Source organism: Oncorhynchus nerka, linkage group LG20 (genome assembly GCF_034236695.1).
Source record: "Oncorhynchus nerka isolate Pitt River linkage group LG20, Oner_Uvic_2.0, whole genome shotgun sequence".
Lineage (NCBI taxonomy): Eukaryota > Metazoa > Chordata > Actinopteri > Salmoniformes > Salmonidae > Oncorhynchus > Oncorhynchus nerka.
In genome coordinates this window covers 69,930,767-69,946,045 of record NC_088415.1, presented here as the reverse complement: position 1 = coordinate 69,946,045, position 15,279 = coordinate 69,930,767, and the positions used below count along the sequence as shown (strand labels likewise).

Below are 15,279 nucleotides of genomic sequence, written 5' to 3'. Positions count from 1 at the left end.
GAACCAGCAACACAACGACAACAGCCACCATCGAAGCAGCGTTACCCATGCACCGTTCCTAGGCCGTCATTGAAAATAAGAATGTGTTCTTAACCTCTTCAACCTATGGGGGCGCTATGTCATTATTGGATTTTAAAAAACGTGCCCGTTTTAAGCGCAATAATTTGTCACGAAAATGCTCGACTATGCATATAATTGGCAGCTTTGGAAAGAAAACACTCTGACGTTTTCAAAACGGCAAAGATATTATCTGTGAGTGCCACAGAACTCATGCTACAGGCGAAACCAGGATGAAACCTATGGCTGTGAATGTGCCATGAATGAGCCTAAGCTCTCTGCCGTTCGTCCAAGATGTCTGCAGCATTGTGACGTATTTGTAGGCATATCATTGGAAGATTGGCCATAAGAGACTACATTTGCCAGGGGTCCGCCCGGTGTCCTTTGTCTAAATTGGTGCATAATCTTCAGCTGCATGCATTTTGCCATGGGATTCAGAGGGGAAAGCACACTTCCACGAACAATATATCATCGAAGAGATATGTGAAAAACACCTTGAGGATTGGTTCTAAACAACGTTTGCCATGTTTCAGTCGATATTATGGAGTTAATTTGGAAAAAAGTTTGGCGTATTGTAACTGAATTTTCGGGGTTTTTTGGTAGCCAAACGTGACACACCAAACGGACCGATTTCTCCTGCACAAATAATCTTTCAGGAAAAACGGAACATTTGCTATCTAACTGAGAGTCTCCTCATTGAAAACATCTGAAGTTCTTCAAAGGTAAATTATTTATTTGAATGTTTTTCTGGTTTTTGTGAAAATGTTGCCTGCTGATGCTAACGCTAAATGCTACGCTAGCTACACTAGCTAACAATACTGTTACACAAATGCTAGTTTTGCTATGGTTGAGAAGCATATTTTTGAAAATCTGAGATGACAGTGTTGTTAACAAAAGGCTAAGCTTGAGAGCTAGCATATTAATTTCATTTCATTTGCGATTTTCATGAATAGTTAACGTTGCGTTATGGTAATGAGCTTGAGGCTGTATTCACGATCCCGGATCCGGGATGGCTAGTATCAAGAGGTTAACTGATTTGCCTAGTTAAATAAAGGAATACATTTATTTTTTATTTTAAAAAAATCAGCGCCCAAAAATACTGATTTCCGATTGTTATGAAAACTTGAATCGGCCATTCCGATGAATCTGTCGACCTCTACTTTCAATTGATCCATTTTAGGTAATAAGCTTCTAGTGTTAACGTGCAGAAAACCCAGGCTTTTACGAAAGCAGATATCAGTGAAACAAGTCAGTATTGGGGCTAGCAACAGTAGATGGGCCAGGCTGTACATGCACTTTTCCAGATATCATCAACAGTAATACAATCAAGGCACAGCCTAAGACAGGGAGAGCTCTGCAGTGTTGATTTATGACATTTGAATGAGCATTAGATGGCAACAGGATCATATTATACAGCAATTTAATCTGGTAACAAATAGCCGGAGAGAGGTGGTTAGAATAGGATGGGGGGCAAAAAGTCTATGTAACCAATAGAGAGTCAGAGTCCCGAGTGTTGGAAAAAACACTCTGTCCCACGGTAGGGTAAACAAGAAAGTTCATAGTCAACAAAGCATGCAGGAGTCATGAGGCACATAGCAAAATGCACAAGAAAAACCAGACAGGGGGAGACAAGCCAGAGCAGAAAGTGAACAGATCGCAAGGTGGAATCCAAGCAGCAGTGCAGCAGGAGTCACACTCACTTGGGAGAAGCTTTATTTCTGGAGGCAGATTTCTTGTAGAAAATGCCGGTGGATGGTCCTGAAAAGCAGGAGGGTGCTTCAAGACCTCTGGATTTAGGAAGGATAGTCTGTGAGACTCCTGCCATGTGTTGGACTCAAAGGATTCGACACATTTCACTTCACGCCTCAGTGCTAACTGAAGTTGTATCTGGTCTGTCCAAAATTAGGCTGTACGTTTGGAGTTTTGATCTGGAGTGGTTATGCTGTGGAGGGTAGCATCCTGTATACAGTTGAAGTCGGAAGTTTACATACGTCTTAGCCAAATACATTTAAACTCAGTTTCACAATTCCTGACATTTAATCCCAGTAAATATTCCCTGTTTTAGGTCAGTTCGGATCACCACTTTATTTTAAGAATGTGCAATGTCAGCATAATATTAGAGAGAGTGATTTATTTCAGCTTTTATTTCTTTCATCACATTCCCAGTGTGTCCCAGTTTACATACACTCAATTAGTATTTGGTAGCATTGCCTTTAAATTGTTTAACTTGGGGCAAACGTTTTGGTTAGCCTTCTACAAGCTTCCCACAATAAGTTGGGTGAATAAGTTGGGCCCATTCCTCCTGACAAAGCTGGTGAAACGGAGTCCGGTTTGTAGACCTCCTTGCTCACGCAAGCTTTTTCAGTTCTGCCCACACATTTTCTATAGGATTGAGTTCAGAGCTTTGTGATGGCCATTCCAATACCTTGACGTAGCAAAATGGCTTAAAGAGAACAACTTTGGAAGTATACTTGAGGTCATTGTCCATTTGGAAGACCCATTTGCAACCAAGCTTTAACTTCCTGACTGATGTCTTGAGATATTGCTTCAATATATCCACATCATTTTCCTGCCTCATGATGCCATATATTTTGTGGAGTGCACCAGTCCCTCCTGCAGCAAAGCACCCCCACAACATGATGCTGCCACCCCCGTGCTTCACAGTTGGGATGGTGTTCTTAGGCTTGCAAGCCTCCCCCTTTTTCCTCCAAACATAACGATGGTCATTATGGCCAAACAGTTCTATTTTTGCGTCATCAGACCAGAGGACATTTCTTAAAAAAGTACAATCTTTGTCCCCATGTGCAGTTGCAAACTGTAGTCTGGGTTTTTTATGGCGGTTTGGAGCATTGGCTTCTTCCTTGCTGAGCGGCCTTTCAGATTATGTCAATATAGGACTCGTTTGACTGTGGACATAGATACTTTTGTACCCGTTTCTGCCAGAATCTTCACAAGGTCCTTTGCTGTTGTTCTGGGATTGATTTGCACTTTCCGCACCAAAGTACATTAATCTCTAGGAGGCAGAGCGCGTCTCCTTCCTGAGCGGCATGACGGCTGCATGGTCCCATGGCGTTTATCGTTGCGTACTATTGTTTGTACAGATGAACATGGTACCTTCAGGCATTTGGAAATTGCTCCCAAGTATGAACCAGAATTGTGGAGGTCTACAATCTTTTTCTTCTGAGGTCTTTTCTGATTTCTTTTTACGTCAAGCAAAGAGGCACTGAGTTTGAAGGTAGGCCTTGAAATACATACACAGGTACACCTCCAATTGACTCAAATGACATCATTTAACCTATCAGAAGCTTCTAAAGCCATGACATAATTTTCAGGAATTTTCCAAGCTGTTTAAAGGCACAGTCAACTTAGTATGTAAACTTCTGACCCACTGGAATTGTGATAGAGTGAAATAATCTGTCTGTAAACAATTGTTGGAAAAATTACTTGTGTCATGCACAAAGTAGATGTCCTAACCGACTTGACACAACTATAGTTTGTTCACAAGAAATTTGTGGAGTGGTTGAAAAACGAGATTTAATGACTCCAACCGAAGTGTATGTAAACTTCCGACTTCAACTGTATTTCAACTGAAAAATCCAAGTTTATCAAAAGTCTCGTGGAAAGCCTTCCCAGAAGAGTGGAGGCTGTTATAGCAGCAAAGGTGGGACCAACTCCATAGAAATGCCTATGATTTTGGAATGAGATGTTCGACAAGCAGGTGTCCACATACATTTGGTCATGTAGTGTACTTTCACATTGTAAGGTATGTCTGTATTGTAACATGGATATTGCTCTATTTGCGGGTAGGTAACAGAGAGAGAGCTGAAGTCTGGAGGGGCCAACATTAATGTGACAGAGAAGAATAAGAAGGAGTACATTGACCGCATGGTGAAATGGAGGGTGGAGAGAGGAGTGGTCAAGCAGACAGAGGCACTGGTCAGGGGCTTCTATGAGGTACAGTAAACACTCTCAGGAAAACAGTCAATGGCCATGGCATGATTTTCCCCAATATGTCTCATTTGTTTTTTTCCAGCCTGCCTATGCTTTCAGAGGGCTTTCACTTTGCACTTCAAATATGATTTCTTCATGTTTCTTAGAATGCAATAGAACATGACTATCAAATTAAGTCACCAAGTGAATGACAGGAGCAATGTGTCTAAATATGTACACTCCTACATCGTTTTTAATTGTTCTATGTTTCGGATATATTTCGCAAGGTGGTGGATTCCCGGCTGGTGTCAGTGTTTGATGCCAGAGAGTTGGAGCTGGTCATTGCTGGGACAGCTGAGATAGACCTCAATGACTGGAGGAACAACACAGAGTATAGAGGAGGTGAGCAGACTTCAACGGAGCACATTACTGAACATTACCTAATGGAGAATCTACAAACATGTGTTTTAGTCTAGGACTACGGTTAACGTGTGTACGAACATGTTAAAGGCAATGTATCCACTACCATGGCACCCATGTGCAGGGGCGGACTGAAACAATAATTCAGGCCGGGAATTTGACTCCATCCCAGGCCACCCTGTTCACGCAAACCACCAGACCGCTAATTTTGTAGGCTAACCCTATTTGTTGATGTACCAAACTAATTATACATTTGGCCACTATGTTCATCTGGAAAGAAGTTATCCACATTAGAAAATACAATCATTTGGGACTGACCAACATGTAGCCTATCTGAACACTGAGTTTTCAAGGTATGCTATGGCTATTGGAGCACCCTCAAAAACTCTCTAGGAATACACCAATCATACTGTAGCACATTCAAATGTACAAGGCTAGACACACAAAACAATGAGCCTACATTTTTTTTTAAAGAGGATGAGAGTTAGCTCAAGTGATTATCTTTATATTCAAGCATATCAAAACATTACACACACACATTCACTGAACTTGAACATAAGCTACAACAATGTAAGTCATTATAATACAAAAGTCAAAAAAGCATTTCTCTACAAGAAAATGTAGATTAATGTTCACTCACTGGTGTCCATAAAGCAAACAGCACAAAAATAAACATCTATACAGAGTCAATGAAATTGAACATTGGCTACATAACTGCAAGTATTATACAAAAGTCCAAAAAAACATGCCTCTGTACAAAAGCTTTAACTCACAGCAAATTTTCTTTCACCCTTGTCAGCCTGTTAAGGAAGAGTCATAGCATAGCTACTTCAGAGTAACCAGGAAGTAATATCACTAGTAAACCAGTAGGCGGCGCAATAACTCACTGCTCTCTGCCATCTTGTCAATGAGGACATCTTTGTCAAGTCCCATAAGAATCTCCTTCTCTGTTGCCATCAAAAGGAACGCTTCAAGGTTTTCTTGGGTGAGGGAGGTTCTTAGGCAGTTCTTCACAAATTTCAGGGTGGAGAAGGTCCTCTCACTAGCCACCTGAGTGATGGATAGGGTGAGGAAGAACTTGTAGCCCAAACCAGATTATGTGATACGCATCCGTGAGCAGATTGTAGAGACAGGAAAAGATAGCAGTGTATCGGGCAGTTTTTACATGTGGAACAAATTCTGCTCACCAACTCCACACTTTCATCAGGGTCCTCAAAGCCTTCCCCTGATTCATCACTGGCGGCGGCAGTCCTGGTGTTGTACTCCTCCAATGCTGACTGTTTCAGTCTTCCCCATTGTTGTGCAAGGGTGATCAGTTCAGCCTGCAATGCCGCAACAGTGGCATGTTCATCAAATTCCAATAAGAATTTGCTGAGCTCCTTGATGGCCGTCTTTCTCTGATCTCAGGAAAATGTTTCAGGATTCATGCAGGAGACATCTGCACACAGCACTGTATTTGCTGCATAACGGCAGTGGATACTTTCTTCAACAGTGTCCAGTACCACATTGTGGATCTTGATTTTGTAATCCATGTCTGCATTAGCAATGGGCTTGTCTTCTGCCAACTCACCTGGTTCTCTTTTTTTTTCTCTCTCTCTTCTCTGGGAGAGTAGTCTGGGCTTCGGCATCACAGTCCTGCTGCTCCTCCAGAATGCCATTGGCCCAATCAACAAAGTCGTCTGCTGCCCTCTTCACACCCTCAGTCTCGAGCACACTTTCTCAGGTTATCCTCCGTTCCCGTCACCAAGTGCTGTGCGGTTACGATATCCATGCCTGCTCAAAAATCAGGAGGTGTAGCTCCCTTCAGTAACCACGAGCACAACCGTTCCTTGATTTTAACTGGCGGCTTTATTCTGTAGTTTTAGTCAGAATTATCACCTTCCGTGAGAACTATAAAGTAAATGAAAAATACAGTTAAGCGCACTCTTACAACCTTATCTTACGAGTGACTTATTAGCTTGGTATAACTCTGAAGTGCTTACATACATAACAGTTTAACCGGCGTTATAACGGGTTCAGATTAAACACATGAATAAAGGAACAAATACCTCATTGGCTGCTTATTACAGAAGGGAGGAAATCAAACTTCACACTTATTATTCCTGGCATGAATTCACACTTCATCCTAACATACACTCTTCAACCTTTATGAACTACACCCGATGACATGAAAACTTAGCTAACGCAGCGCAGGATTGCCTTCCCTCCAAAAGTGTGTTGCTACAATAAGGATCCCCGTTACAACAGTATTAGCTACGTAGTTCCGCTTGTATTATCATTTCCCCCGCACAGCGGACACATAAACAATTCAAACAAAAGAGAACGACATAACCTGTAAGTCTAACTGTCAGTTACAGGAGGAAAAACCTCAGCTGTAAGTAGGGGCTGTAGGGGCGGCAGGTAGCCTAGTGGTTAGAGCGTTGGTCCAGGAACTGAAAGGTTGACATAACGCGTCCCTGAGCTGACAAGGAAAAAAATATGTTGTTCTCCCCCTGAACAAGGCAGTTAACACACTATTCCTAGGCAGTCATTGTAAATAAGAATTTGTTCTTAACCGACTCGCCTAGTTAAATAAAGGTTAAATAATATATATATTTTTTAAAGTATGGTTTCATACTTTAGGAGAGCATCCTTGTACCCTTGGGCCTTGCTTCGGATAGCCGGTTTTATGGTCACATCCTTTTCAATTCTTTCCATAGTGATGACCACATCCGTGTAAAGTGCACGGTCAGGCTTTGCAAAGCTTCCAAATACTTTCCTCAAGGCCTCGTCTTTGGCCCACCAGCATGTTTCACCAATTACATCAAGCAATCGGTGTCTCCTGTTGTCACTGGTTTCCTCCCATAGCTTCATGCGCTTGTAGGAATCTCGAACGAACACTGCAATGTCATTCAGTAGTGAGAAAAGGGATTCACTTGCCACAACAACCCCAGTGGTGTCAAATAGCACAAGGTTAAGGACATGTGAGTAACACCATATGAGTACTTGGTTAGGAGACTCTCCTGTGAGCAAAGCAGAGAAGCCCCTGTATTGTCCCTCCATATTAGCTGCTCCATCTGTTGCATTACCAACACACTGTTTGATATCTATGTCCATCTTCAAGGGTCTGTTTCACAAGGTCCACAAAGTACTGTCCAGTCGATGACTCCCAGTCAATGACCGCAATGAGTCTCTCGTGGACATATCGCAGAACTACTGCACACTGGTCTTTGGATGTTAAATCCTGTGTTGTGTCCATTTGTATTGAGAACATCCCTGCCTTTCTCACTCCAACAGCAATTGTCTGCTGAATCAACATTCTGATGACTTCAATTACTTTGAAGAATTACTTTTGTTGTTTTGGACATCATAGTTACCAAGGACCCTCTTCCTTTACTTCCCATCTGATTCTTGCTCTTCTCGATGCAATCACTAACATGCTCTTGTAGGCAGACGTCATATTTTCTTAGCAAATATAAAGGCTCAAGAACTTGCCATGATTGACGGCCATGTTTTCCAAGTTATATGCAGCTTCGTGTCTGTGTCCTCTGTAGCTAAGCCCACATTTACCAATAACTTTAACTACATCAATCACACGTTCCATGACCTGCCACCTCTTTCTGACCTGGTCTCGTTGAACTGACATTTGCTCATCACTCAGAAGGGTACGGATGTCTGCTTTGCCGGCTCTGAGGAAAAGGCTTCTGAACTTTCTTTATGGGTCTTACTTCTCTCATGTTCCTGTACTCTCTGATGGGCATGTTTCCAGGCCTGCATGCCTCCTTTGACAAATGCACTATCACTATTTTGCAAATGCAAGACATACTGAGCAGAACAAGGAGTGAGTTACATCATTGTATGTCAGACATTTTGTGTTTGTGCCATCTTTGGAGTGGAATACATTGGAAATGACTAAGTGGTTTGTTTTGGGTGGTACTGAAAAAACAAGTCAAAATAATCAAATGGATTTTCAGTTCTCTCTCTATCATTGTATCCCCCCCCCCCCCCCCCATTACAGTCCTACTGATAATCTCATAAATAAAGCACATATTAATCTAAAATCATAGCCTACATGTTTAGGTTTGTGCTCTTCAGTTGTACCTGAAAGTTCCTGCTCAGAGTCTGACTCTGAACTGACCACCATCTCCAGTTGCACCTCTAGTGCTGCTGCTTCCTTCTTCACCTTTGCAAAGAAAATACCCGTATCATACTCACTATCATTAGTGTATCAGTAGGCTACATTAATACAGCTCTGGGAAAAATGAAGAGTGGTCTCTTAATTTTTCCCAGAGCTGTATATTATTGTATTAAGTAGTCATGCTGGTACTAATGGCGCTAATGATCTTTGTCATTGCCTGTGTTGTGTCACACAGGCTACTGTGTTACGTTCATGGATGTATCATGGTTACATTACTGTAGCCTGTTTCACTGTTCAGTGTATGTGCAGTTTCCCTCTCTTATGTGGCGTAAATCATGACGGAATGCTGGCAAGTCCATAGTCTAGGTTTACTATTTTTTACTAGTTGAAACATATTGCCTTCAATGACATTATGATCGCTATGTTGCCCTCATTGCTATGATATAATTCCTCCACGAAGACGTAAGACGTGCAAACTGTTTAGCCTACCGGCCGTTGTGTCACTATTATTAGTTAGGCTCCTTAGTTAGCCATGCTGAGTGTAGTGTGTGTGTCAGTTTTAGCTAGTGTTTTTGACTGACCTGGTCTGGTCGCTTACTGGTAAACATGTCGCTTATTTTGCAGCATCTGTGGCAAGGGCCTTTCTCTTTTTTCTGCTCCACCTTTCCTTTTCTGACCGTCCATTTCGCTGTGCGACTTGTCTAAAATGCTATCCGTAGAGAAGCATGTAGACGGTTGCTATGTGCGTCGCGGAGAGACCTGGTGTAATTTCTGGCGCGGGGACACTGCAGCGAGAGAGTGAGAGTCACGCCTGATGCGTGGATTCTCAGTCAACTCATTCCTGCTTGCTATATTGTCGCTGGTCAAGTTGACTATTCACGGCAGGCCAAAACGACCCTCAGGCCACCGGGAAATGTCCCGGGGCTCCCGACCGCTAATCCGCCACTGCCCATGTGATGTAAAGGGCACATTCAATTGTTAGATGGGGAGGTATTTTTCCCCCCGCTCTGCTGACAAGTATTTCTCTCTGCTCCTACGGGAGTAATAAAGGCCTAGTGCACAATTGTTTTTAGTTATTTGTATATTATATTTGTATTGTTAACCCTCAGCTCCCCTACTTCCCTTGGCTATAGCCAGTATGATCAACCAGTGGCTATTTTATGTTGCTGGAATGAATGTGCCAAAACTTGCAATTGGAAAAAAAGGCTGCAAAATCAATGGCCAGGGTAACATAACAAAAGAGGAAAGAGGGAGATGTTTTATTTAAATATTGTTTCCGCACCTAAGTATCATGATTAGATTGTATTGTGAGGTCCCTGGCAATTCCCAGCCATATTTGACATGTTTTTTTTTCTTTCTAAGGGACGCCACAGTCCCTTGTTGAACCATCATCCCCGTTGCCTGGTTTCTATACTGTATGTGCTGTAGCCAACTCTTCTACGGCATGTCAACAATAAAGGAGTTGGCTACCGCACATCACATCTGATATGGGACCAAGCTACCAACCCCTGTACCCAGTCTTTGGCATGACCTATTGTCCTTCTGCATCGCAGGCTACCATGACAGCCACATAGTGATCCGGTGGTTCTGGGGGGCCGTGGAGCGCTTCAACAATGAGCAGAGGCTGCGTCTGCTGCAGTTTGTGACTGGCACCTCCAGTGTTCCCTACGAGGGCTTCACTGCGCTACGGGGCAGTAACGGCCTGCGACGCTTCTGTATCGAGAAGTGGGGCAAGATTACTGCTCTTCCAAGGTAATATAAGCTCTCTACCCAAAGTAGAGTGGACCTAGACAATCATTTATACCATTGCCTCCTGCTATTACAGGTATAGATTCAGACTATCCTATGCTGTTATCCTCCAAACCCCTGCATAGTATTTGGAAGAAAACTCTATCTATTCTGTTGAATTGGTTGTCTGCTCTGATGCATGGTCTATATCTTCCAGGGCACACACATGCTTCAACCGGCTGGATCTCCCACCATACCCCTCCTACACCATGCTCTATGAGAAACTGCTGATCGCTGTGGAGGAAACCAGCACTTTTGGCCTTGAGTGAAGGAGAGAGAAGTTGTGCATCCCAAATTGCACCTTATTCCCTATATAGTGCATTACCTTTGACCAGGGACCATAGAGCTCTGGTCAAAAGTACTGCATTATGAAGGGAATAGGGTGCCATTTGCGAAGCAATCAAGAACTTAAATAGGATCCTGTGCCTCAGGACTGTGAACTCTACACAACACTCCCTTTATACTGTACATTTCAATACAACAGCCAGAGGACTGTACATTTCTCTTTTTTAACAATCTTATGTACAGTATACAAGCAAAAGGAAAAGCCAAGCACCACCACATGCATTACTCACATGTAACAATGTACCTTTGTTTGCATTAAGGCACCAAGCTGTGTGCAATAGATCTCATTTGCTCAGCCTATAACAGCACTCAGGGCCTTGACTCAACACATCACACACGCCAATGAATAGTCTAGTCCCTCTCTCACAGTGCACCTTGCACCAACAGCCTCAGCAAACATCATCACATCACCAACCACAACCAACATGATCACTAGAAGAAATGCCTCAACTTGCATTATCAGAGGGAGGGAAATGCCTCAAATACTGTCACGTGAACCACTACAACCAACATTATCTCATGACATTGTGTTCTAACTTTGGCAATTCCACTTTAAATACCGCTGCCACTGGGATTATCCCAGGATAGGACATCAGCAAAGTACTGGGTCATCAACATCTCTCAAATTCTTAATTGCCCTAAGTTTTTACCAAGATTTTGTGGACATTGTGATGTATCAGAAGAGATTCAATAGTGTTGCAAGATCCTACCACAATTGCAAAACGACTGTTTGAGGATTCTAATGATATTGAAGTTGTTATACTTTAAATTAAATCAAAACTATGTTTTATCGCTAAAAACACATGTGTAATTGACGTAAACCTTGAAGTTGATTGGAAAAACAAACACAAACCAGTTTTAGTACAGGTAATTAGAGTGAAGCAAGGTGAAGAAACCCCCTTAAACAACGTCTGATCAGAATTTTTTACCGATGTGCTCCATGTCAAAACAACACTTATTTTCCCCCTCTTGACCTTGAGAAGCATTTGATGTTTACATGAGGTGTGTCATCTCTTGTTTTAACACACTTGAGTCAGGATATTATGAATGTTTCATTGTCACAAGATTGTTGCGTTTCATTGTACATGGTAGACAGATTATTTTGGAAGGAAAGGTTTAAATATTTTTCCAGGTTTTTATATAATTTTTTCAAGCATGGAACACACAACTGGACATATTGCATTGTGTAAATGTATATTCAAACACTGAGGCAAACCAAGAGAGAACAATTAAAGTAAAATTGCAGTTATTTTGTTTAGATTGTACTGGATCTTATTCTTCCTGAATATTTGTTGCACTACTGAGGAGTTGACACAGTAAGTTCACCTTAAATATATGTATGCCACTATTTGAACAAAAATCTATTATATTTTTTAATGTAACACTACTTGCAATTATTATACACTATAGTTCTGGCTGAACAAAAAACAACAACAGTAGATTACAATGCTGTTGACTTGTTACCGCACTTGTGTTATAGCAGAGTTTGATTTTGTTTCAGTCTATGCCTGTATGTCAAACCTTGGCCACAGTCATACATGCTGTGACATAAAAATGTAATGGACTTAAAACTAGTCATGTTGGTGTGTCTTTTGTCAGTTCTAGGTTACCATGCCACATCCATTTAGGACAGACATGGTTGTTTTATTAATTTACACTCATGTTGTCATTTAATGCACATAACCTATAGCGACTTTATCATTATAGGATAGGACAGCTGTTGTGGTCTGCAAATGCCATGCCTTAACATAAACACTGTATATGACAAAATGCCACTGTCAGGCATAAGTAGGCCTATAACTGAGTTGATTGCAGACCAATTGAATAATTGTGTATGTGCTATCTTCATGTTCATTGTTATTGTTGTTTGATATTAGAAGAGACACCATAAACTGATATTGAACACTACTACTGTACTTACATGACCTATGTTATTGTTAAAATCTTTTCACTTTCCTTGGACAATTGAGATTTTGAAATGTACAGTGAGTGCATTTATAGTTGCTATTATGAAATTGGAAGGCTGTAAGATCAAGTTTATACAGGAAATGTAATATTGTCAAAGCATTTTGAAATGATAAAATGTAATATGCAGTACAAGATTGGTGTTATTCATGTATTTTTTAAACTTATTGTCCACACTGTTTTTGTTCAGTACATACAGTATAAGTATCAGCATGTTTAAAGTTACTGTTGAAAATGTGTCTAATGCCATGCACATTTCCTGTGGCGAAGAACAAGCGATTTCATTTTCAAACAATCTGTTGCTTATTTTGAAAATCTTACATGATATTTTTCCTTAAAGAGATTGTTTGCTGCTAGTGAAGGTTTTATGACCATTCTTTAGTTCTCAGAAACCCTCTCACAGGTCTACATGTTTCACTGTCAATCCCCACTATTTCCTGTCTGATGAGCTCACATGCAGTAATTCTCAGGCTGCACTTTCAATTCGAGCATAGTACTGTTAACGAATGTCAATAAACAATCACTTCATAAAGCACCTTTCTTCTACTAGTTTAAATCCCTGCACTTCATATCTAGTTGACACCTTTACTAACAGGTCATGTGTCAATTTAAAACTTGCACAAGACAGTTAACAGAATTGCAAATGTATTCATTACTAGATTTAACTAACATTAGATAGTTCATCCAGAGATTCTTACCTTTGCTTCAATTCAGCAGTCTCGTCCAGATCAAGGCATTTGTAGTTCTTTATGAACTACTCATTAGTAGCTAATTAGCATTTCCTTTTGGGGGGTAAATGCAGGAAAATATATTGGTAAAAGTCACCTTGTCCTAGAGAGATTTACATGGTTATCAAAACGTCACGCCAGGGTAAGCTTACATGAAACGCAGCCCTTTAAGTGTTGCTAAAATCCCCTATGGGAAAAATGAAAGGTGGAAAACAATTGGAATCATTTCCTTGTTTGACCGGTAGGTTTTATGGGTATTATTACTCATACTGTGGTACTTTGTTGTTACATACATTGTTGGACTTATAAATTAATATGCACCTATTAATTCTTGAAGAATATATATATATATTTTTTTTTACCAAAACAGTATTAAGCTTTTAAAAGGATTGCGCCTTTAACTCTTCAACATTACCGAAGTCTGGTGAAATCATAGAGATAGATAGAGGACTCTAGTACCCAGAAAATTGATTTACCACGGGAAGCAGCATTGAGCACTTTCACAATTTTCAAGTAGTCAATTGGGTGGAACTTCCTATAGTTTGAGGAAGGATCACATGATTCCATCCGGGTCATCAGGAGGGATCAGCTAATTAATTATACTTGTGAGTAAACATTCCAACTGCAGGTGGCAGTAAATTGCCATCCGTGGCTTTATACCTGTTTAAACACCACCCTGCAGGTAGCAGTATGGACCCTTTCAGTTTGTTTGCCAACTCATATAAGTGGAAGAAGAAGAAAATGGACTACTTTAAAATGGAGAGCGCGGCTCATGCTCTCACAGAAGTCTTAATGGGACAGATACAATGATGCGGTGTCTATCTAAGTTGATGGGTGCGATATATCAGTCACTGAGCTAAATTGACTTTTGCGAGGAGCGTTATCAGAGCAGCCAGTCAAACAACTGTCTATGCCTGACTGCATCACAACTGCGGATAACGTTCAAGAATCTCATTAGACACAGTGGTTGACGAGAATAAAACATTCTAGTGCCCTTACTTGGAAGCTTCTCCGATACGCAAAAGAAAGGTACTTTTGTGGTATTCTCAACAACGCGTGTTTTCCTGAAAGAATATTCAACAAGTGAACCAAGAATGATTCCACCACCCAGTCCAGGGCTCACCGACACAAGATTCCGCGGTCAGACCGAGACGAACCGGGGAGCCACTGCGCTTCTTCTGGACAACATCAAAACCCCAATCAGGACCGAGTCATTTAAGGAGCTATACAACGTTATACCTGGCAAAGAGCTAGGCAGGTGAGTTGAACATTGTAGGTTAACCGGTTGGACCTTAAAAACATACAGTAGTCCAACAAAAAATAGCAATTATCTACCTGGCTGTATAAATGCTCATGTTCCAACGTGGGATACTTTGTAGATCATAGTGCTTGGTTGTCATTTTCAATCAATGTTCAATGTGGCACCATCCATTGGTTGTATGAATATGTTTTCATTTATTTATCAAGGATGTGCATTTTGTTTTTTAATATGCATTTGACATTGCACCAGATGGCAAACCAAATTCTCATCTGTAATCCCTGGTTTCAAATGAAAACCGTCAGGGTGGCAAATATATTTGCATTAAAGATACAGTAGATACCCAATGACTAGTCCCTTTCCCCAGCTGTGAGTGCAAGACTGGCAAGTGAGTCTAGCCTTTCACATACAAAACATTAAGAGAATTGAAGCAAGCGATAGTATGTAGTGGCACAGGAGATTTTGTCTATGTGAAAGAATGGACAAAAGCCTTTCAACTAACCTATTCCATAACCATGGGCACTCATAGGTAGGTGTACTGTTATGTATTTATCATTTGTTCATTGTTTTATCTGGATATCTGAGACAAGGTATAGTAGCACAATATTTGCCCATGTGTAGGGTTGCACATTTTGGGGAATATTCAGAGGTGGAGACTTTCTGTGGGAATT

General features: G+C 41.1%; 2 protein-coding genes across 2 annotated transcripts in view; both read left to right on the top strand.

Annotated features, from left to right (window-relative positions):
* The window catches only part of LOC115103036 (E3 ubiquitin-protein ligase HECW1-like), a 50,150-nt gene extending 36,993 nt beyond the window's left edge, over positions 1–13,157 (top strand). The window contains exons 25-28 of the mRNA XM_029623619.2: positions 3,865–4,011; positions 4,275–4,389; positions 10,078–10,276; positions 10,470–13,157. Of these exons, the coding sequence (XP_029479479.1) occupies positions 3,865–4,011; positions 4,275–4,389; positions 10,078–10,276; positions 10,470–10,581 (573 nt within the window). The 3' untranslated portion in view covers positions 10,582–13,157. The remainder of the gene's footprint in view (positions 1–3,864; positions 4,012–4,274; positions 4,390–10,077; positions 10,277–10,469) is intronic.
* Positions 13,158–14,154: 997 nt separating this feature from the next.
* Positions 14,155–15,279, top strand: part of LOC115103033 (serine/threonine-protein kinase 17A-like) — a 14,108-nt gene continuing 12,983 nt past the window's right edge. Inside the window, exon 1 of the mRNA XM_029623615.2 lies at positions 14,155–14,608. Within this exon, the coding sequence (XP_029479475.1) occupies positions 14,445–14,608 (164 nt within the window). The 5' untranslated portion in view covers positions 14,155–14,444. The remainder of the gene's footprint in view (positions 14,609–15,279) is intronic.